Raw genomic sequence first — 24,821 nt, 5'->3', positions numbered from 1 at the left:
ATATCAGTTAACAGTACCTTAATCAAAAGATCTGCTATTTGTAGCCAGTTGCTGCTTAGTGTCAGAAACAGGAAAAACCCTTAATTAGTTCATCTTTCTGCTTGTAACTCCATGTTTGTACAGCAAGAAGGGAAACACAGTTGCAGAAAATAGTAAAACACAATGGGGAAGAATGTTAAATATCAGTTAACAGTACCTTAATCAAAAGATCTGCTATTTGTAGCCAGTTGCTGCTTAGTGTCAACCCTTCAGATAAAGAAACGGGAGTTTCAAATTGTAATCTAATATGGATTTTCATGTGGTACAAGAATTTGTCTGATTGTGTTAAAATCTTACCTGAACATGCAATGATGGCAGAATTGCAATGGCACTACTAGCATTATTGATTAACGGTGGGGCCATGTACGCCTTTAGAATTCAGATTTTTTATTTTTTTAAGGACATTGATATGACATTCATTTGAGGGGGAGGAAACTGGAAGGTCCACAAAGACATAAAAAATCACATGGGTGGCGGAAGGCTGACAACACAAGTGGACCATTGTTTAGTAAATAATAATAATAATCTATGTAAGTGCTAGGTTGTTTCTGGGGTCTTCTTCCCCCATCACCACCACTCACCCATTTGGCTCAATCACTGATATGCTACTTTTGTTAAATATTCATCTCCTTTGGCTCTTGCCTTTTACCAATGGACAGTAAAAATGACAATTTTTCATAGTTTACACAGTAAATGGGGAATCTTTGGGGATGTGTGAGCTTTTGTTTCTGCCATTATCACACAGTAAAAAATAACTTTGGGGGGTCTTTTTCTTTTGCTTTTCTACCTTTGCTGTGGCCTTGAAGTCTGTGAATGTAATCAAAGGCAAAAGAAAAAGGAAGCAAGCAATTGGCAGGGTAAAGTTGATTCAGTACAAAGCTGTCATGTTCTTTAACATGACACGTAGAGGGGTCAGTTAATGAAGAAATAAAACATCTGTTCCAGTCATTTTCCCTTTCCGCAAAAGATGAATTTACTTTTGTCCAGGGGACTTGTTTGGTTTCGGGAAAGTTACGTAGCTCTAATCATTTACATTTTACACAGGTGATCAAAATTCAAGCGTCCAACTTGATCAAAGACTTCTTGTGTTAAAATGATTAAAAAATCCATCCAGGAGTTACAACTCCTTACGTATCTCGACAAGGCTATCCTATGTTTCTAGACCCTGTCTAAATCATGCAATTTTGTGGCGGCTTGGGGATTTTACCCTTTTAGACAGTTTCGCTCCCGTAATCAGTGATTATATGCATAAATGTGTACATATCAACTTTAATGACAATAGTAGGACGAATAGCATCAGTTTCCCTATGAAATTCGGATCCACCATTTTCATCAATGTGTTCATTTCAAGGATGAATAACATCACCTAAACTTTGCCATCTTCGAGGTAGTGGCGAGTGTTTGAAGGGCGTAGTTATATACTATTTTAAAATTTTATATATTTTAGATAAATTTTTTTATATTTTATATTAATAATTTTATTTTATATACTTAAATTTTTAATATAAATTCTTAAATTCGGATATTTTAATATAAAATCATGAGTTTATTTCTATATGTTAGGGTATATCATGCAAGTAGCCTATAAGCTTGATGTAACCAACTAAATGCTTATAGGGTCTAAAAGGAGGTTCACTTTATGGGGGGAATATAAATAAAAAAAAAAAGTGCTGGAATATACATAAAAACAAACATGCTTTTTTCCGCCCTTTTAATAAACAAAAAGAACATTAATCTCACAAGTCATCACAGTTCTAATACTTTGCCGGACTGCAACAACTACTTTTAACAATAGAACCTACCCTAGTGATCCCCCTATGAAATTCACATCCCAAGATGAGAATAACCAAGAAAGTTAGCTGATCATCATCTTTACCTTATCAAGGCTGATTACCAAGAAGGGATGGTCTGTAGAACACATGAGTTTGAGCTATCTCGATACGATCTTTCGGGTCATGCATGGTTTCATCCCTTAATGCATCAAGGATGGCGTGTAATGGGGACTCCCTGAACATTCAAATCAAGCTTCATCAGCTCACACTTCTCGAGTTTTTTCTATAATGAAAAAGATCACCTAGCCAGTGGGAAAAAAGAAATCGAGTACCTCGTTATAAGTATTTTATATAGCACCTTCAAGATGGGGCAAAGCTCCACAGGAGCTACTGATTTGTTTTCTTCGGGGTGCAGGACGCTCAAGCTGGACTGACTAAGCAGCTCATAAAAACCTTTGACAGCAGAGACGCCCTGCCATAATAATAAGAATAATATTTGTAATAGGAATTAGCTGATGGGATCAGATAGAAAACGATGAAAAAGAAGAGGTGGAATCTTGTTCTATTACTAAATAGTGATAAAATGGCCACAGAATCAATGGGAAATTGATCTTTACCAGTCCAGGAATGGTCTGGGATACTTCATCTGCTTAAACGTGCTTAGGAGTTAATGCAAAAGTTTTTAAGACATGCCTCTATACTTCCACAGTCATTCTAGAGAATGAAAGCAAACATTTCTTAGGCAATAAGGCCTTTTTGTATTCCTATTATACAACATAGGTTGTCTGCATACCAGATTCGGCAGACATCCGATGATCTTGATCTAGAATGATGCTTAATTTTCGATGATTTGCTTCAAGTTAGATGAGAGTATCAACTCATCTCTTCTCAAACCAACCTAAAACTGTTTGCTCAAAATCCTCCATGGAACAGAAAAGTTCATACCTGAATCATACCCTTCCCCTTGATGCTATCACCCATTTCAAGGTTCAATACTCCGTTGGCCAGCTGTTGCCCATACCATGCATTACGACCTTTTAACAGGGTTACATAGGTGTCAGCCAACAAAGGCCCCGCAAGTTTTTCAGGCTCTTCTGCCAAGAGATGAGTGATAAATATCATCTCAGATGTACACAGTGCAAAGTATACCGATTTGCTAGTGGCGCTCTCATTGGTTAGAGCTGCTACCATTCCTGTGGAATCAATACAGGAAGTTAAATAACAAAGATTTGAAATCTAAACTTATTTCTAAAATTGAAGTTGAATTAATTTAGTCCAAAGATAAGTTGTTTTGCAGCATGAATATAGGATGCAAATGCGTTGAGCCAATGTCCTTTAGCATCTTGGAGATTGTGGAGTAAAGGTTAGCAAGTAATATCCACCACTTAAAGATCAAACAAGTCAAAATCACAATACCTACAACCGCGTAAGGAAAGTAGGACATTCACTCAACACTTTTGTTTTTCTTTTTTACTGGTTATAGGTCCTGTTTTGATCATACATTAGACAGAATTGTGTTGATCAATTCAATAAATTGAAGAATTTTGTTGCCTCTTCCAAGGATATTCCTTATCATCAAACCAATCTTGTCATATAGCCTATTGTATGACGTACAAGATGTAGCATGCTTGCAAAAAATTAGAGATTACCAGCTCCAATGGCATAGACATTCTTCAAACCACCCATAACTTCATGAGTAACAAGATCACCATTGTCCCACACGATAAAATGGGGTTGCCTTAAGAACTTTGCCAATGGTTTCCTCCACTTTTCAGCCCCACAAATTCGAGCATTAGCGTATTCTTTATTGTAAATCTCTGAAGCAATATTAGGTCCTCCAAGATAGAGAATGTTCTCGATGGGGATTTCAGCTGCAGGAACAAGAGCAAGATCCATATTGAAATGAATTTTATCTTGAAATTCAGCAAATAAGTTAAAACAGTTAATATGGCTATAGCCAAAACTTCAAGAAACAGAAAAGGAAGCTTACTTGCTCGATTGATCATCAGGGTGGGAGTTATTATGCGAGGTTCAGGCACAAACTCGGCTTCTATACCCTTTGCCAGAGATATGATTATGGGCACTGTTATTCTTTCTTTCCAATACCTTCTAATTTCCTCAAACACCACACGAGTTTCTGTTGATGGCAAGCCATTAATTACAATATCAGCATCCCAAACAGCTTCTTGCAAGTTCGTAACAACCTTTAAAGGACAAAGCGGAGTATCAATCATATTCAAGCAGAAACCATCTTTCAAAATCTCATCTGCGTACAGAATCCTATCACCTAATCTTGCCTCAACGTACTTCAAGTAAGCACACCGTCTAATCAGTCTCCTCAAAACATCCTCCCTATAATTGATCACTTCAAATAAGTGCTCAGCCATGGCCTTATCAACTATCTTTCCAGGCCTCCTCCATATTCTTATCAACACCTTATCCCTCAGATGACCATAACTGTCTTGCAGCAAAGCAGTGAATACACTACCCCAAGCACCTGCCCCGATGCCAACAATCCTCAACGGATCGCCTTCCGATTTTCCCATCAAATGCCGAAGCTCATCGAGTTTCTCTTCTAAAGAACCATTAGACCTCTGAATGGGGCCATTGGCATGCGAATTCTGATTCATTTCTTCACTAGTGCTTGGCATCTTTCTTCCCTGATTAAAATCAAATGTAAGGACAAATATCCCAAGCTTCTAATTCAAGAATTCTAGGCCTGCGATATAGAAATAAGTTCTACAAATTCAGAAGAAAAGTTTATATAAGCGATATCAAAACGGTTCAATCCTCCAAAGACAAAAACCAAAACCAACTAATCAACAACAATACAATCTGAAATCTTTAGCCCTTCTTTGACCCCAATTTTTTTTCTTTCTAATTCTGGGAAATCGACCATGGGAAAGGCATCAACCAAGAACCCACATCATATGTTATCCAGCAAGGAAAAAGCAAACTTTGAAAACTCAGATAGATAGCTATGTACCAAACTACTATAAACCAACAAAAGAAAGAAAGGTAAGCGAAAGTGATAGAACTCGTTTATGTAGTCTTCTTCTTCAACGAGGTAACATCAGTTAGGACCTTTCTTTTAGGTCAGTTTTATGCAAATGAAAAACATGTGATGAAAGAAAAAGCTCAAACCTTTCAAACAATTCAGATGAAATTACAAAATTGGTAGTCAAGAATGAGATTGATCAGCTCAAAGAAAATGGAAATGAAGAAGCTGGTTTAGCTGAAACTTTGGGGGGAGACTAGTTAAAAACAAGAAGAAATGGAAAAATCGTGAAATTTAAAGAACAAAAATCATGACTGCGGTTACCTTAGCATAGCTTTAATCCCAGTTTCCAGCTCCTTCCTGTTGTGATGCTGTCAGGGAGGATCCCTTTGCTGATTTCACACACGTATTGTCCAGAAAATTTTTTCCTCTTTTTTTTTTCTTTTTCACTTTTCGGCTACTTCTTCAATTTAACATGATTATACAAAGAAATAAGGCTGTTGATCATTTTTCCTATATATATACAGATTTTAGCAAATTTTCTCATTTAAAAAAAAATTAAAAAACTTCTTATCATGTGCTTTAAAAAGTTAACATTAAAACTGAAGATAATATCTAACTTTGTTGAGTCTTGAATATTACAAGTTCTATAAATAATTCTAATTTTGTTGAGTTATTCGATTACTGAAAATTATAAAATGATCATTTAATTATTTATATATTTTAAATTCATATTTTTTTCGTTAAAAAAATTGACAACAGTCTAAATCGGATGTTAATCTGTTGACTAAGATAAAATCTAATCTCATAATAAAAAACGACTATCGTATTTTAATCAGTATGTTAAAGTCTAACTCATACAACTGTTACTTTTTTTAACAAAAAATAATAAGATTTAAACATAATGAATAATTATATAATCATTTTGTAACTTTAATAATCGGAAAACTCAATAAAATAACTTCATATAATCAATATTATTTTATAAATTTTAATAGTTATGGGACCATTAATATACTTTATCTTTAAAATATCATATTACGTACAGAGATTAAATACGCATAAAATATATACTATAAAGATTCTTTTATACAGTTTGAATAAGATGATAATTTGATTTGAAACCAATGGATTTTGATCCGATTTAATTTGGTAGGGTAGGATTTTTTTTTAAAAAAAAATTGGGTTCATCCGGGTCGAGTTCGAGTGGATGATAAAAAATCTTCGACCTGACCTGAGAGTAATAGTATATTTTTTATATAAATTTATGGATAATTGCTATGATACTCCTCTTTCTATAGTTTTTTAAGTAGGTCCTTATTTTATATCGGGTTGGGTCGGGTCAGATGTATACTCTAAAAATTCAAGTCGAGTCGGATTCAGATGGAGGAAATATGTTGTTCGCATCAAGTGGAGGATATTTAATTATTTATCTATCTAAATCCATATAGTCACATGCAATGCAATATAATCAAAGTTAAAATCAATCGTCTCCTAAAAATATCAAATTATCATTTATTTTAGATATATTTTTTTAATAATTTCTATTGAAAATCTATTTCTACTCCTTAGAATTTTATAAATTTGTCCCTTTAACTTAAAACATTCATTCTTAAACCCGAGTGTCATGCTTTGGGCCTTAAACGATCTATGCCTAATGTAGACATCAATTTTTTTCATTTAAATTTATTATTATTATTAAAATTATTATTATTAGTATTATTATTATAATTATTATATATTATTTATTAAATATTACAAAGCCCAATTACAATAACTCAGGCCCAGATACAGAAGCCCAACGTAAACCCTAAAACCCAACTAGGGTTTCTTATCTCATGCCCCAGCCGCCAGTGATCTCCACCGTTGGATCTGGCAAGATCCAACGGTCCAAAACTATCCAGCTTGAAACCCTAGGGTATCATAACCCTAGGGACCACACGGCCGCCGCCGTTGCTTCCAGACGTTCCAGCTGCCGATGCCCTCGCCAGAAGCCTCCAGAAGCTTTGCTGCCATGATAACAGCCGCACACGCGCTCTATGGTGAGTCACCAGCATAGCTTTGGTGACTCACCGAGCCTTACACCCTTGTAACCGGTCCGACGAGAGCCTCGGTGGTGGCTATAAAGCCACCACACCTGCAAGAAAAAAAAAAAAGCAACGTAGAACAACAAAGAAACAGACGGCAGAGACACAACAAACAAACAGAACAAAAAAAACAGGGAGAGATACGAACAGCAACCAACGTCCAGAACAAAAAAAAAAAAAAAAGAAGAAAGAAGAAGGAAACTTACTTTGTCATCAAAGAACCCCAACCGTCGCCGGAAACAACCAAAACCCGAAGGTATTTTCACGGATTTGCTCCGATCAGGAGCTTTTTAAGGAAAACGGTCACCGGATCCGTCATTAGGACGGCCCGATCTATGTTTTGGTAAAAATTAAAATTTCCCGACCACCGAGAGCGGCCGGCGGCGGTGGTCGGCACCGGAGCACGGTGGCCGGCCAGAACTCTAATCCCTCCGATGAGGGATTTGAAGAGAGGCGAGAGAATATTTACTCTCTCAGTTAGAGAGAGAGGAGAGAAAAAGAAATGAGGGGTTGGCCCTTCGGGCCAGCCGTTTCGGATACTTATACCCTCTCCCAAACGACGTCGTTTTGGGGAGGGTATATGTAATTTCACGCATGGCTAAACCATTTCCGTAGCCATCCAAGTTTTATATTATTCATTTTAATCACTGAATTAATTTCTGAACATTTTAATTCAGTCTTTGAATTTATTTATTATGTTTAGTCCTTACCAGTATTAAATAATATATTTATGATAAATATCACATTTAGTCCCTAATAATTTTAATATTACTATTTTAATCACTGATTAATAATTAATGGCTAATTACACTACTAATATTTATATTTTATGATAACTCAACCATGTCTCTTACATATTTATATTTTATAATTTGATCATTAAATTATATATAATCTTAATTTTAACCATTTTTATTATTTTACATTTTAAGTTCATATATTTATGAATATGATCCAATAGTTTTAATGTTATTACTTTTATTTTCTTTCATTTTAATTATTATTATTTTATTTTGTTATTACTTTTGATGTATGTTTAAATTATTATCTTCATGATTATTTTATTTTTATTATTAAGTTATATAAATATATATATTTATTTATTCTATTTGTTTATTAAATAAAAATCCTATTTATAAATTTAATTTTATAAACTACTTTTAGGCGTTGTAGGGGTGCTAATCCTTCCAAACGTAACCGACCACGAATCCTTTTATTATTAAAAAGAACGAATTTTTGGTTAAAACGCAGATCAGTTTATCTTTTAATGATGTTTCTTAAAACTCTTTTAAAAGATATTTTTTAGGTATTCGACCTACCTGACCCAAAAGGCCGATGGCGACTCCTAAATTATTTTCAAAACCATTTATTCACATCAATTCACCGCCAATGAATAGTTCGTGCCCGGACGAAAACCGGTTACGACAGCTTGGCGACTCTGCTGGGGACAGTCAAACTTTAAAATCAAATAAATTGCTCTATTAATTAGAAATTAAAAATTCATTTATTTAATTTTTAATTCTTTTCTTCAAATTTTTATTATTTTTATTTTTATATTAATATTGTTTTTTTATTCAGGTATTAATTATTTTATTTATCTGTTAGAGGTTTGAATATTTCCTCTCACACACAACACTTGCATTGCATAACATAAAGCTCTATAATTGAGCTTGTCCCTTTTAAGTGGGAGTGAAAGCGACGTCTTCGTGAGAATTATCTCCGTGTCAGACCTAGCAAGTAACTTTGGGGTTCATATGCTCTATGTCTTCGTGAGAATTTATTCTCCGTGTTAGTCATAGAGAAATGTATCCCCTCGAATTGAACTCGATCCGCTTAAGTCTGTAATGGACTAGGATTGAGGTTTGACAGCTCAAGGGGGCATCAACAAGGACAATTCGAGTACCTTTACTCCTAGAACTGAAACTCTGCATATATAAACCCTAGAAATTCACCTAATCTAAGACAGTACTGAACCTCTGTTCATAGGTGTACACAAAGGAAAAATAACTCTAGATTTTAATTTATTTTTATTATTTTTTTCTCCCTGAATAATGCATGCGAACTAGAAATCATGCGGTTAGGTTAATTTTTCCAAACAAAGTATGGAACTAGAAAGCATGAGGTTAGGATTTATTATATACCATGATCAATAAATTTTTCTTTCAATTAGTTGGTATTAACCATTTTATTTTTCTTATTTCCCATGTATGTTATTTTTCTCTAATTTGTTTAAATTATTTTCTGTTGTTTGCATGGCATGATCATGACCAAAAGGTGTTTACTTTGAAAGACTGTTCATCATATTGGAAAGAAATCATAAATGGACAAAAAGTTTTATGATCAAACAAAATATGATGCGGCCAAAGAAGACATATCAGGAAACTCTGAGGATAGAAACAAGATATGCACTCAAAGATCGTATGACCATTAAGGAGCAAAGGAGATACGAGAAATGAGAGATCAGATGACCAAGATGATGGAGAATATCTGTTTTGGCCAAAGGAAAAGAGGTTCCAGCAGAAAGAGAGAGAGCTCAATGAACCTAACTCTGCAGTTTCAGATACGCAAGGGATTCGATTCTTAACCAATTTAAGAAATTACAGACAGTCATCATTCGTATTCAAAAATGTATGGAGATACCAAAGAAATGGTGACGACTGTACAAGCTCCCAGACAAGAGAAGAAATCATGTAATCAGAAATCATCAAAGTTTGGTCTGCTCCCAATGTCTAAAACTCAGGTTCAATCCAAGACAAAAGGCGGTTTTCATCTTGATACTATCCCCATATCATATAAAGAGTTGTATGAGAAGCTATTTGAAGCACAAGAAGTGGATCCATTATATAAAACCGTTCCAACCTCCGTATCCAAATTGGTATGACATCAACGTTCATTGTGAATATCATGCCGGAGCTCAAGGACATACCATCGAGAATTGTCTTGCCTTCAACGCCGAGTCCAAAGTCTTTTGGATCATGGAACCTTACAATTTATGGTAAATGATCGACCTAGTTTGGTAACTAAGGGTCCTGATAGATTAATACCAAAAGTCTTCAAAGGTAAGAGTATCAGTAGGGGCGCCCAGAGAGAAGAAGATTTGCTAAGGTTTAAAGCTCAAATACGTCATTTGAAGATTGAATACGATAATTGAGCACCAAAATGGAAAACATACATAAAGACTTCCAGAAGGTCAGTCAAGCTTTTCAAAATGCTGGTATAGGAAAACCCCAGAAGAGTGGATATCAGGGATCACCAAATTGAAAAAGAGTTGCAACATACATGAAGATCTTCTCCAAAAACTTTTTGAACACAAATGTTCTCACAAAGGAAAATGATCAACTCCAAGAATTACATAGGAGATGAAAGAATCCCAGAATGTCATGAAGAAGCTGCAGTCCAGACAAGCAATATGGCCCATAAGCTGATAATCTAACTTGGTTTTAGAGAAGAAAATGGGAAAGTTATTCCCTATATGTAAAGTTTTGTTGAAGTTAGGATTAAAAGTTGTTCCTTACATGTAAAAGTGTTGTTTGATGTACTGAAGCTTTTGTGTTCAATGAAATCTGTTCTAAGATGATCACTCTAAAGTAACACCTTTCATACATGCATTTACATTTTGTATCTGTGCATTTTCATTTTGTATTTTTACTTTTTATATCTTTGAATTGCACATTTTGCATTCTTATTTTCCATTTATGCATTTTTCACATTTTTATTAAAGTACTGTCATGTATTTTAATTATAAAAACATGTTAATAATTAATGAAGGTTTGTAACAGTAAAACCAAGGTCATTCATTCATATTACTTACTGTCATCATGAAAACAATGGAGCAATCTTATAAGGGACTACAAGATCAGTGGCCAGAACCATTGACAGGGTTACCTCGGGATACAAGGAAAGAAGTTTCAGATTCAGTACCAGATGGATCAGATCAAATTATCCAGGAAATGGAATCTGATAAAGAAGATACAACTGTTATAGAGCAACGATGCTGTCAGATTGAAGAGTCGAAAATGGTAAAACCCTCTGGGCATCCCAATTGAACCCAAAGAATAGCCTTGTTCATTATTCGCAGTATGAGGAAAGATTCAAGAATTGGATGAAGCAATCAAAAGTATGAAATGTGTTGATACTTCCCACAAAGAATTAGAAGCAAGAGAGCTTAGCTTGGTTCCAGATTTGATTATTCCCCATGAATTCAAAATGCCTGATTTTGAGAAATATGATGGCACAAGTTGTCCTCTAATACACCTGAGAATGTTTTGCAGAAAAATGGAGGATATTTAAATTCTGACCTGTTAATTCACTCTTTCCATGATAGCCTTGTTAACCCAGCAGTAGTCTGGTACAATCAGTTGACCCAAGAACAGATCAAGAAATGGGTAGATTTAGCTGATGCATTTTTGGGACAATATCGGTATGTTAAAGGCTTAGCTTTAACATGTATGGATCTTCGAAGAGTAAAGAAGAAAACCAATGAAAGATTTCAAGAATATGCCTTAAGATGGAGAGGGGTGGCAGCACAAGTTCAACCTCCCATATTAGAAGAAGAAATATCACATATGTTTCGTGATTCCCTTCCAACGCCTTTCTTCGAGTTAATGCAGGCAAATCCGACAAACGAATTTGAGAATCTTATGACAAGTGGAGATTTAATTGAGAATGTAATCAATGAAGAAAACTCAAAAGTCACATCCAAGAGCCCAACGGATCAAAAAGCGAAAGCTGATGATGTGAATGTATGTCGCATCCAGAATCCCCGCAACTGCAAAAGAAAAAGAGCAAGTAACTGTTCAGATAGACCAAATAAAGGCATACGATCAAGAAAAACTTTGGAAGTGTTCCAAACTTCTATTTCAGAATTGTATCCTCATTGGTTAAAGGTCAATACATCACACCAAGACCAACTAAAGTGACACCAAACCCTTCTGCTCATAGCTATGATCAAGATAGAGTTTGTAATTTTCACTTGGGGTATCCGGGCATTCTACAGGCAATTGTAGGCCACTATTAAAAGAAATTGAGATTCTTGTTGACAAAAGAATCTTGACACAAAAAATGATCAAGACGGGCATTCTACAGGCAATGTAGGCCACTATTAAAAGAAATTGAGATTTTGTTGACAAAAGAATCTTGACACAAAAAATGATCAAGAAATGGGGGGCAAATAAAGACAATGACTCTGATCTTATTACACAACCGACATTAAAGGAGTGATGATGCATGAACAAGTGGAAGTGTATCTACCACTATAGTACTTTTCTATTTTCAGCATCTTGTTTGAACTTGTTTTTTGTTTCTTTCTCCGCTTTGTGCAATAATAAATGTGTGTTGCTTATTAAGATTATGAGCAAGGAATCAAGTTTTAATCTTGAAATTATTGAGTATCAAGTAGATTAAATATTCTTTTAATTTTCAAAAGTTATAGATTTATTGGCAAGTGATAAATTATATCTTCAATATCCATCCAACACCAATTACTCGACCTTTACCAAAACCAAATCCTGATACTACATTTATCTGAGACTCTGAAGAAATGTCTCTACCTGTTTTTGAGACACAAACACTAGATGTTTACCTTCTCGGGTAGAGTCGTTTGATTGATGATACTACCTTCCACCATATACATGACTTTAAAAGTCACATTTGTCCTTCCAAACACAAAACCATCATAAACCAAAGACCTCAAAAGAACCAAACTTTCAGCTATTCGTGAATTTTACTGCAGAAGAGACGAGATGAGGCATCAGGTACCAACTCATTGATGATAATTCGAGTGATTAGGGCATATTCAAAGAAGAAGGGGAAAGTGATTGATTGAAATAAATATATCATGCATTAATTACATTTTTTCATGTAAATAAAGTTAATCTGAATATTCATCCCCCTGTGGATACCTCTTTTTACAAAGGTTTCTGTGTATGAGATGATGAACGGCATTGTTTCATTTATCCTTTAATATATATATATCCTTTGTTGTCCCATTTGAGCCTGAATAATTTTCTTCTAATTCAACCCTAACCAAGGATCACCCTCCACATTAGGGGGCAAGGTGAAAGATATTTGCTCACAAGAATGAAGATTGTCAATACAGTTTTATTACGAAGACAAGTTTCCATGAAGTCAAGAAAGTTTTGAATTACAAAGTATGTCAAATACAGAGTGCTTGAAGATCAATCCAATCAAGAATAATGGAAAATCTCCAAAATGCAAAAGGAAAATGAGGTGCTCAAAGCAGTTGAAGTATTATACTCATCCAGCAAAGAAAAAAAAAATAGAAAGAAAAAAAAAACAAAAAGGAAAAAGAAGAAGGAAAATTGAATCAAGATGGGTGACTTATTGAGCCTCAAGTTACAAAGTTGATCAAGTACAAACAAGAAGAGCAAGAAATGCTTAAGATATGAGAAAATGGAAATGAATCCAAAATTTGCAATCTAGAGGGATCCAGTTGATGGAAAAATCCCAACAAAGCAGATCCAAGTTAAGCAAGGCAAGATTGATGGCATCAGAATGAATTGATCCTTGGTTTGATTACCCTTAAACACTTATTTGGGCCTTTTTATCCCTTTCTTTCGTAACCATAAGCCATGGCCTACGTTACGTACCTGAAAAGTCCATTTTAATCATACATGGATTTCTAAGTAAAAGATGATATCTTTAGAATTCATTCCCCCTTCCAAGATTGATTTTTATTTGCAAAAATTGTTTTTTAAAATCTTTAATGCATGATATGAAAAATGATAAAGGGGGGTTCAAGATGTAAATTTTTAAATAACATCTTGAAACCAAAGGAGGATTCGTGTTGAAAACCTAAAAAAAAGGCGGCTCGAATAATGAATGGTGCAACAACGACAAGAGACGATCTTAAGCTCTTAATAAAGCACGCACATCCCAAAGACGTTCCTGAGAGTAGGGAAACAAGAAGCATCTCTACAAGATGGGAATAACAACCATTTTTTCAAGTTAGTGTAAGCCGAAGCGACATACTGAACCAACTTGAAAGAACCTACTTTACCAAAATCAACCTACACCTCAAATCAGTCAATAATTTTGACACTTGCCATAGGACTATGATTTTTGAATGATTTAAAAGTGTAGTTGATTTATTTGATATTCATTAAACTCATTGTTTATGATTCGATTATATTGTGAACCTGAAAGGGGTAATACTTTGCAAAATTCTTTCATTCTTCAATAAAGAAAGGAGAAAAAACATTTTCAAACAGTACAGTCTCAAATGAGGAAGATCCTTAAAGCAATTGTTGCTTATTCTACCTCTGTTGTAGAAAAAGAATGAACGAAGCCAGAAGAATGAAGCGCTTCACATTTTTGAAGGCAAGTGGTCCAAGAAGCCAGAAAGTCTGGAGAATTGAACTTGTGACACTCCCCTATGACATTATTAGCAGCTCATCAAGAAAGATTATCGTTTATCTCATGCTGAGGGCAATAAGCATCACCAGAGATTATTTTCCCCAACCATCAATTCATGTTCTCTAGAAGATTACATCATAAAGCCATGAACAAGTCACTATGCACTCTGGTGTTGGCTCAAGTCTTGATACATCATTGCTACTTTTTCTATGACTATCTTTTCTTTGTCAAGATGATATCCATTATGTCCTTCAGAAGATTGTTGAATTGAATTTGAGGATTTAGGGCACAGAACAAGACATTGGAACAGAATCTACCCTTATAGGCCTTTTTATAAGTAAGGTTGTTACGCTGGATGCCACTGACAATAAGGTCGAATTCGACAAATCTACTCATCAATTGCTCCAACTAATCATCATTCAGTTCTTGCACATCTGTTTTCAAAATATGCCAAGACAGTAGAAGACAGCCTCTGCATCCACCGGGAACATGTCTTTAGCAGATCCTCCTCCTCGTGTATGTTTTTAGGGAAACCTAGAAGCATTTCCCATCATCAGGTTCAAGTAGAACCTTTATTCCTTCTAATCCATACCAGATTCCATTTTCAAGCACTCATCAGAACATACTTCTGGACACTCGAAGGTGTTTCATTGTCATAAGCTTCAAGAGCCTTACAGATCCTTTCTGTCAATTTGGCATTCCTGTACATGTTATAAACAGTTCAACTTTGTTCTTGGATCCCAGGAAGACATCATTTCTTTGTCAATGGAAAAGCATCAGCACATGGAGGAAGCAGAATAAGAGAAAATCTGTTCTAATTGACAGAATTATGAATATAGCCCTTTTCAGTGTAATAGTATGAAAATGCTTCGAATCTACAAATTTTGGCTCTACATCGAATAAGTACTATATATTCCAGTCCAAACATTAACTGAACAAGTGTCATGTGCTCATAGTAGAAATAAGAAGACCCAATAGTACTTCTGGAAGTGTTCTTTGAGTTATCTGATCGGTTTGGTATGAAACCACAGAACCAATCATTGAATTTGGAAGATGAATGAGCTCATAGCATCTCTGGAAGTGTTCTTTGAATTATCTGATCTGATTCGGTAGAAACCCCAGAACCGATCATTGGAATTGAAAAATGAACTGCAGATCATCTCATTAAGAAGCTTCTTTTCAAGCTTCCTCTGCTTCTTCCTTTTCCACAAATCATAGCCCAAGTTTCGCCTTTGCTTGTAATTGGGATCATTGCATAATGGCTTCCTATCTTCTACCATAAGAAGTGCATCAGTAACCTAGCCATTTGCTCAGCACATATAAATCTGTCAATTCTGCAATTGATGAATCTGAACCACATTTCTTCATGGCTATTGAAACCTCAGCCTCTGAGAATTTCATTTTTGTCAGTATAACAGTTTACTCTCCTCATCAGAATCAGAATACATTTCCTCGGTATCAGAAGAACTATCAATATCTGTGAAATCATTCTGAAAAATCACTTCATAATCAGATGAGTTGTTATCAGAATAAAATGTTGCATGGGTACGGATTTTGATGAGCCTGTACCACTGCATATGTAATCTTGCCATTGCATCAGATTACTATTCGCATAAATTGGTTTCTCTCCCACAAAAAAGTATATTTCAGAGATGACCTTCATTGAAAGATGATAAGCCACTGTGTCAACCTGGAATGAATGATGAATACTTCTTAAGTTTATGACAACATAAAGAGAATTTTCCATTTACTTGACAACATTGTTTCAGTAACACCAGAATGAGAGTATTCAAGATAAACATATTTGGGGCATGAATAAAGCCACAAGTACAACAGTGTATTGTCAAAATGGGACCTCGTGGGGATCATGACATTCCAGTAAAACAGAGATTGAGAGTGAATCAGATAAATCTAGAGGGAAATCTTGAGGGCCCATTTCAACCAGAAATAATATTGGGGCATTTTGAAGGCTCACAACAATATGAATATTTGGGCATTCTTGGAGGCTCATCTCAATAAGAAGTAATATTGAGCACACTTTTAACATCTGTATCAGCAAATATTGGGGCATGCTGAAAACCCATTTCAATCAGAATCAGACTGTTGATGCATTTTGAACACTTGTATTAGCCAATGTTGGGGTATGCTGAAGGCCCACAATATCCTATGTAAAGATCATTAACTTGAACAAATATTCCAATGAGACAGAAAGATATGAAGAATGAAAATGGTAAAACAGGCAGTCGAGCTAACTACACATAATTGCTTCGTTCATCAGGCAGTTGCTTAGGGTCATGTTGTTGAACAAATATCTACTCAGCAAGTATGGTTTTCAAATACCCAATCTTCTTAAATCATGTATCACATGACAGTGTGTTCTTTGTTAAGATACATCATGGTTGCATGAATAAAGATGGTCCCCAGGAAGATTATTTGATCCAGGGTTCAGTTCCTCAAGATCTCAGCTTTGAATTTTGCATTATGTGTGTTGGTGATGATTGAAAATAGCTTTTTGAGATTCCTGACAGTTAGTTTCAATCATACTGTTGAGGTTATGAAGCTGTTTTTCACATCAATTTTTTGCTTACTTGATGACATTGAAAATGGAGACTCGACTCACTTATATTACTGTTATTCCCGTTATTACTGGGGTTATCATTGCCAGCCAGGGTGAACTGAGTTTTCATCTATTTTGGTTTATCATGTGCATTTCATCCCCAACAGCAAGAATTCCATGAACTCCCTTCCGTACATGGATCCTTTAGCTGAAGTGTTTCTATTTTCTACAATGCTCATTACAGAAGAAAACATGATCAGTATCACACTTGCCCTTGCCCGAGATGATATCAAGATCAGTTGGTCTCTTATTCAATTCGATACTAGCATATCTTGTGGATTTGAGCAACTTTTTGGCCATACCAATATCTCATTTGTATTCCCCACTGAGTTTTTGTTCTCAAGTGGTCTTGTGACATCATACAAAAGCATCATTGACCAGAAATCCGGGCAGAAGCCACAGGAAAGGATGAATGTGTTGTCAAATGTTTTACGAACATCTGAGTGGAAGCTACGAGATGATGAATGTGTTGTCAAATGTTTTATGAACCAGTGATTATGGTGTTGAACTAGTGTTGCAATCATATGGTTTCCATTTATTGACCCAAGATGAATTTTGTCTTCTTCAACTTCAAGATTAAAAGTGAAATGAAGACTTCTTTCTACAGAAGGAGAGATGAAAATTTTGACAAGAAAAAACTAGTGGAGCCAACTAAGGTTGAACGACAAGTTGTTGTTAAGCATCTTGACATGATATGGTCCCAGTTGCCTTATTCGAGATCTGATTATATGTGGAGACATGAAAGGAATTGGAATAGATCTTCCTTGTGATATGTTTCAAGAGTCAAATTAGAACAGGCTCTACTCTCCTAATTAATCCCTGCTGAGTCAGGCATATATACATCTACACTCTTCAAAGATGATAGATTCTCTTTTTAAAGATGATATTCTCTTTTCAAAGATGAAAGCTTTATGGGATTTCTACACAAGTCCAAGCAAATAAAGTTGGTTTTATCCAAGACAAAATGGGGCATCAGGGTCATAATTTTGACTACGACAAGAGTTCCACAATGAAACATTTCTTCTGAGACCTTCATGAAGCAAAGAAGACAGTAAAGATACAAGTTGATCAGATGATTCTGCAGAAATGCAAGCTTGATAGCATAAGTTGCTACATTGATATCCAGAGATCTTCGGAAGAACAAGAAGATTCATGGTAAGAAATACCTTACAAGAAGAAGGTATTCAAACCACAATACAGGAATCACGTAAACATCTGAAGAATAGATGAACGTAATCCACAAAATGAGCATTATTTTGAGATTGGGTCATGTTACCCAATCAACATGTTTTTGAAAAATAATGAGAAAACGATTTCCATAGTTTCTCATTCAATCTTTTCTGAAAATGAAATTGTTGAATAGTAAGAAAACAATTTCCATAGTTTCTTACTTAGTAAACTATTTCCCACATCTGTAAGTCCTTCAGTGCATGATGTTTCCAAAAAGCCTTCAGGAGCTTTTTGATATTTTCAAAGCCTTCGGGTCATCTGTAAGTCCTTCAGTGCATGATGTTTTCAAAAAGCCTTCGGAAGCTTTTTGATATTTTCAAATCCTTCGGGTCATCTGTAAGTCCTTCAGTGCATGATGTTTCCAAAAAGCCTTCGGAAGCTTTTTATATTTTCAATCCTTCGGGTCATCTGTAAGTCCTTCAGTGCATGATGTTTTCAAAAAGCCTTCGGAAGCTTTTTGATATTTTCAAATCCTTCGGGTCATCTGTAAGTCCTTCAGTGCATGATGTTTCCAAAAAAGCCTTCGGAAGCTTTTTGATATTTTCAAATCCTTCGGGTCATCTGTAAGTCCTTCAGTGCATGATGTTTCCAAAAAGCCTTCGGGAGCTTTTTGATGTTTTCAAATCATTCGGGTCATCTGTAAGTCCTTCAGTGCATGATGTTTCCAAAAAGCCTTCGGGAGCTTTTTGATGTTTTCAAAGCCTTCGGGTCATCTGTAAGTCCTTCAGTGCATGATGTTTCCAAAAAGCCTTCGGGAGCTTTTTGATGTTTTCAAAGCCTTCGGGTCATCTGTAAGCCCTTCAGTGATGATTTTCAAACATTTCCATCCTACTCAAAGAAGCCAAATGAAAAAATTATTGTCTCTTTCGTCTTTGCTCTATTCTTTAACACAAGAATAACCAAAGAGGGGCAGCTGTAGACATCAATTTTTTTCATTTAAATTTATTATTATTATTAAAATTATTATATTAGTATTATATTATATTATTATATTATTTATTAAATTTACAAAGCCCAATTACAAACTCAGGCCCAGATACAGAAGCCCAACGTAAACCCTAAAACCCAACTAGGGTTTCTTATCTCATGCCCCAGCCGCCATGATCTCCACCGTTGGATCTGGCAAGATCCAACGGTCCAAAACTATCCAGCTTGAAACCCTAGGGTATCATAACCCTAGGGACCACACGGCCGCCGCCGTTGCTTCCAGACGTTCCAGCTGCCGATGCCCTCGCCAGAAGCCTCCAGAAGCTTTGCTGCCATGATAACAGCCGCACACGTCGGCTCTATGGTGAGTCACCAGCATAGCTTTGGTGACTCACCGAGCCTTACACCCTTGTAACCGGTCCGACGAGAGCCTCGGTGGTGGCTATAAAAGCCACCACACCTGCAAGAAAAAAAAAAAGGAGCAACGTAGAACAACAAAGAAACAGACGCAGAGAACGACAACAAACAAAACAGAACAAAAAAACAGGGAGAGATACGAACAGCAACCAACGTCCAGAACAAAAAAAAAAGGAAAAAAGAGAGAAGAGAAGAGGAAACTTACTTTGTCATCAAAGAACCCCAACCGTCGCCGGAAACAACCAAAACCCGAAGGTATTTTCACGGATTTGCTCCGATCAGGAGCTTTTTAAGGAAAACGGTCACCGGATCCGTCATTAGGACGGCCCGATCTATGTTTTGGTAAAAATTAAAATTTCCCGACCACCGAGAGCGGTGGCCGGCGGCGGTGGTCGGCACCGGAGCACGGTGGCCGGCCAGAACTCTAATCCCTCCGATGAGGGATTTGAAGAGAGAGGCGAGAGAGAATATTTACTCTCTCAGTTAGAGAGAGGAGAGAAAAAATGAGGGTTGGCCCTTCGGGCCAGCCGGTTTCGGATATACCCTCTCCCAAACGACGTCGTTTTGGGGAGGGTATATCTGTAATTTCACGCATGGCTAAACCATTTCCGTAGCCATCCAAGTTTTATAATTATTCATTTTAATCACTGAAATTAATTTCTGAACATTTAATTCAGTCTTTGAATTTTATTTTATTATGTTTTAGTCCTTACCAGTATTAAATAATATATTTATGATAAATATCACATTTAGTCCCTAATAATTTTAATATTACTATTTTAATCACTGATTAAATAATTAATGGCTAATTACACTACTAATATTTATTTTTATGATAACTCTAACCATGTCTCTTACTATTTATTTTTATAATTTGATCATTAAATTATATAATCTTAATTTTAACCATAAGTTTTATTATTTTTACATTTTAAGTTCATATATTATGAATATGATCCAATAGTTTTTATACTTTTATTTTTTTCTTTCATTTTAATTATTATTATTTTATTTTGTTATTACTTTTGATGTATGTTTAAATTATTATCTTCATGATTTTTATTTTTATTATTAAGTTATATAATATATAAATTTTTTTATTCTATTTGTTTATTAAATAAAAATCCTATTTATAAATTTAATTTTATAAACTACTTTTAAGAAAAATAAACATATTTTGATATGTATTTATTTATTAATATTAAGAAAGGAGCTGTCTTAAAGCAACTAGAAGCCCTTTTCTGATATTTCTGAGTAAATAAATAAAGATATATTAATATATTTTCTTAAAATTATAATAATATTTAAATCAAATAGGATTATGAATTAAATACATTTTGAATTTTTAATTTAATAATAGAGACAATTTATAATTAAAAAGTACCAATTTTGGGCGTTGTAGGGGTGCTAATCCTTCCCTAAACGTAACCGACCACGAATCCCTTTTTATTATTAAAAAGAACGAATTTTTGGTTAAAACGCAGATCAGTTTATCTTTTAATTGATGTTTTCTTAAAAACTCTTTTAAAAGATATTTTTTAGGTATTCGACCTACCTGACCCAAAAGGCCGATGGCGACTCCTAAATTATTTTCAAAACCATTTATTCACATCAATTTCACCGCCAAATGAATATTTCGTGCCCGGACGAAAACCGGTTACGACACCTAACACATTTTTTTTAAATAATTTAGAGTAATTATAACAAAATATATATTCATAATATTTTATAATCATTAATAATATATACTCTACAGATATAATTACTCTAGCATACTTTTGAGTTGAGATATCCCATCAAACTTCATATTTCATGCGACCAAGTTTATAAGATTTGTGTTTCCTTTCGAGGTGACGACTCTTTGCTTGCTGCCATCTAACAATTTCTTCGATTGCATGACGTGGTCCATCTAATTTCAGATCAATTATTAAAGTTTATCACCTTATCTATGAAGATTTTTCAATAAATTTTTAAAATATTATTATTTTATTTCATCCACATCGTGAGTATATTATAATCTTATATAATACAAGTATAATATTAAATAATATTAAGTTGTTATACATGCAGAGACGGAGTCAATATCAAATATTAAGAGAGGCAAGATACTTAAATTTAAAATAATGAAGACTCATTATGTATTTAATCTAAAAATTAAAAGGAACAAAAATCTAATTTTTGCTTAAATTAAACTGATAAGGACCTAAAATGTTATTAAATTAAAAACTTTAGGACTATATAAAACAACACCTGTACACATAAACTAAACTAGGCATTATATATATTTTATTTTAATAATTGATTTTTTTTATATTGTATATTCATTTTATGAATTATATTCAACATTTCTGATTGTTCCTTTTAATAATATCATCATCAAAAGTATAATAATAAAATAATATCCGTTTTAACACGTTTACATTTGTAATTTTTACATTAATATAATAATAAAATTAATTTAATTAATACTAAATTGTCACGAATTATAATTTTTTAATAATACAAAACAATACCTGTAGTGATTCTTTTTAAATTTTATTTGAAAATTAATTAGAAGAAAGAAAGAAACATTGTTAATGAAGCGGAAAATGAAGGCTAATTGGTTTGGGGTGAGTTCGTTGGGGCGAGCAGTTTGCATGGGAAAGTTATATGCAACTTTACTCTAATTTCTTAATCGAATTAGGGTTAGATGGAGAATTTAATTATAATTATATTTTAATTTATTAATCAAATTATGATTAAATAAAAAATTATATTTTAATAAAGAAAAGAGTAAACTACACGTTTATTGCATAAATTATATTTTTGTTCTGTTTTGGTACCTAAACTTTATTTTTTTTGTCAAAACCATACGTAACGTTTAATTTAGCTTTCATTTTGATACTCCATCGTTCAAAACTTAATGGAACTGTTGAACGTGATTTTTTATGCCTAAATTATATCATTCATATTCAACTACCTTCTCACTTCTATTTGTGATATATTAATTTTTTTTTATTTTAATTATATATTAATAAAATAATAAAAAAATGTCATGTCATAAAAAATATTAATAAAATAAATTAGAGTGATTAAAACAAGAACACTTTAAAAGTTGAGTAATTAAATTAAAAAAAATTTAAACTTTAATGACAAAAATAAGAGTGAGAAGATAGTTTAGGTATGATTTTTAAACTTCAGTTTGAATGGCAGAGTATCAAAATAAAATCTAAATTAAATGTTAGATATGATTTAAAAATAAATAAAGTTTAAGTACCAAAAATGAATAAAAGTAATAGTTTAGGTACTAAACTTATAGTTTACCCCAGGAAAATGAGGGCAGGAAAGACGAAGTTGATGAATTCCATTTGGTAACTAAACTAACAAACTGAGAGTTGGAGACGAATTATTCACAAATCGCGTGTCCCGCAAACCTGGTTGGCTCAGTGGCAGCAGTCAGGCACGCAGGAAACAAGCAAAAACCATCTTTCACTTACGTACATATAAAACTCCCCCCAGCTTCAACCAGATCCTTCCATTTCTATCTCTTTTGTTGTTTCAGAGATCTCTGTAATAAATCAAACAGGCTTCTTGTTCTTCTTCTTGCCAGAAAACAAACATTTATTGATCTTTGTTTTGTTGCTGTCTGAGAAAAAAAGGAATGAAAATGTACGAGGAGAGTGGTTGTTTTGATCCCCACTCCATGACAGATTGTCAGGACCTGTTGGGGTTGCCGACAGCTGCCCCCACCTGTCACAACAGTTTGGAAGACAGTCTCAATCTCTCTTCTTACAACCACCACCACCTTGAGGGTGTCTCCGCCGCCGGTGTTATGGATATGGAAACCCACCAACACTATCTGCTTGATAATACAACTGCCACCACCAACGCCGGTTCTCATTTGATTCCTTATCAAACTCAAGACCTTTCTTATGATCAGTCCAATTGGGGAACTTTCAATATGGTCCCATCTTCTTCTTCCCCTGAAGCCGCCGTCGCGGCTGCGGGTGGTTATACTCCTACACCTGACCTTCTCAGCCTTTTCCACTTACCCATATGCTCATTCCTCCCTAATTCCTCCATTTCCTTTGAAACAACACCTGGCTCCCCCTCTGTTGCATACGACCCACTTTTCCATCTCAACCTGCCCCCTCAGCCGCCTGTTTTCAGGGGAGTTGCTGCAATCTCTGCCGCATGGATACACCGTGCCGGCTGACGACAAAGATGGTGCCGGCGTTGTTGGTCTTTATCATGATGGGGACAATGGCATAATCGAGTTCCCCAGGGACATCTCCACGGCTGGTTGTACCAAAGACAGAGATAAAGCTGGCAAAACCACCAAACACTTTGCAACCGAAAGAGAAAGGAGAGTCCATCTAAATGACAAGTACCAGGCTTTGAGGACAATGGTCCCTACTGCCACCAAGGTACCCTAAAAAACTTGTTTCTTTTACCATAAATTGCAATAAAAAAGGTTTAATCTTTGTTTGTTGTTTTTTTTTTTCATTTGGGCTATACAATCAAGAATGATAGAGCATCTATAGTTGGAGATGCTATAAGCTACATCAAGGAACTTCTCGACACGGTTCATGAGCTTAAAATACTCGTCGACAAGAAGCGATGCGGCCAAGATCGAAGCAAGAGGCTTAAGACTGAAGATGCCGTTAGAAATGCTGATGCAGGGGATGTTGATTGCAAGTCTCTAGGTGGTGATCCTGACCAATTCTACAACACTTCGTTGAGCAGTTCTTGGCTTCAAAGGAAGTCTAAGGATTACGAGGTCCATGTACGCATCATCGACAACGAAGTTACCATTAAACTCGTTCAAAGGAAGAAGATCAATTGCTTGCTTTTCGTGTCCAGGCTCCTCGACGAGCTTCAGTTGGATCTCCACCATGTTGCTGGAGGCAACATTGGTGACTATTACAGCTTTCTCTTCAATTCCAAGGTAAAATATTTCCCTTGTACATATTGTTTCATCCTGCATATGCGCATGTTTGACAGTTTGAGCATTTCTTTGGCAGATATACGAAGGTTCGTCTGTTTATGCTAGTGCCATAGCTAACAAGCTCATCGATGTCGTGGATAGACAGGACGCGGCCGCTCCACTGACCTGTAGAACTTCTGTCTAGTTTGAAGGCGATGGAAGGGGTCCATGTTTTATGTTTTTGTTTCTATGGAAAATGAACAGCTTAAGTAGCTGAGTTTAACAATCATTACTTTGAATACTGTTAATCAAGGATAACTCTTCATTATTGCTTTATTTATATATATTTCGAAAATTCCATAGAAATTTAGAGAAAGGAAACAAAAATGAAATGACAAACTGTGGTCCTCCATTGATTCTCCTGGTGATAGATACCCAGGATTTTGGTGCTTAA

At 34.9% G+C, this 24,821-nt stretch overlaps 1 protein-coding gene and 1 pseudogene across 3 annotated transcripts; one reads left to right on the top strand and one right to left on the bottom strand.

Annotated features, from left to right (window-relative positions):
• Positions 1 to 1,698: 1,698 nt before the first annotated feature.
• Positions 1,699 to 5,277, bottom strand: LOC120146994 (probable glycerol-3-phosphate dehydrogenase [NAD(+)] 1, cytosolic). 3 transcript variants are annotated; one of them, XM_039160473.1, is made up of 6 exons: positions 5,134 to 5,277; positions 3,802 to 4,471; positions 3,461 to 3,682; positions 2,757 to 3,004; positions 2,144 to 2,283; positions 1,699 to 2,046 (listed from the first exon to the last, which is right to left on the bottom strand). In XM_039160473.1, exons 2-6 carry the CDS (start codon positions 4,460 to 4,462, stop codon positions 1,920 to 1,922), a joined length of 1,398 nt encoding a protein of 465 aa, XP_039016404.1. In that variant the 5' UTR covers positions 4,463 to 4,471; positions 5,134 to 5,277; the 3' UTR covers positions 1,699 to 1,919. The 3 variants fall into 3 exon arrangements, with proteins under 3 accessions (XP_039016404.1, XP_039016403.1, XP_039016402.1); XM_039160472.1 differs by lacking the exon at positions 5,134 to 5,277 and adding an exon at positions 4,849 to 5,093 and having other exon boundaries at positions 3,802 to 4,530; XM_039160471.1 differs by lacking the exon at positions 5,134 to 5,277 and having other exon boundaries at positions 3,802 to 4,802.
• Positions 5,278 to 7,360: 2,083 nt separating this feature from the next.
• Positions 7,361 to 24,661, top strand: LOC120146996 (annotated as a pseudogene).
• The last annotated feature ends 160 nt before the right edge of the window (positions 24,662 to 24,821 follow it).

Source organism: Hibiscus syriacus, unplaced genomic scaffold (genome assembly GCF_006381635.1).
Source record: "Hibiscus syriacus cultivar Baekdansim isolate YM2019G1 unplaced genomic scaffold, ASM638163v2 tig00110933_pilon, whole genome shotgun sequence".
Lineage (NCBI taxonomy): Eukaryota > Viridiplantae > Streptophyta > Magnoliopsida > Malvales > Malvaceae > Hibiscus > Hibiscus syriacus.
Note: the sequence above shows the minus strand (reverse complement) of the source record. Positions and strands in the feature narration are given on the sequence as shown.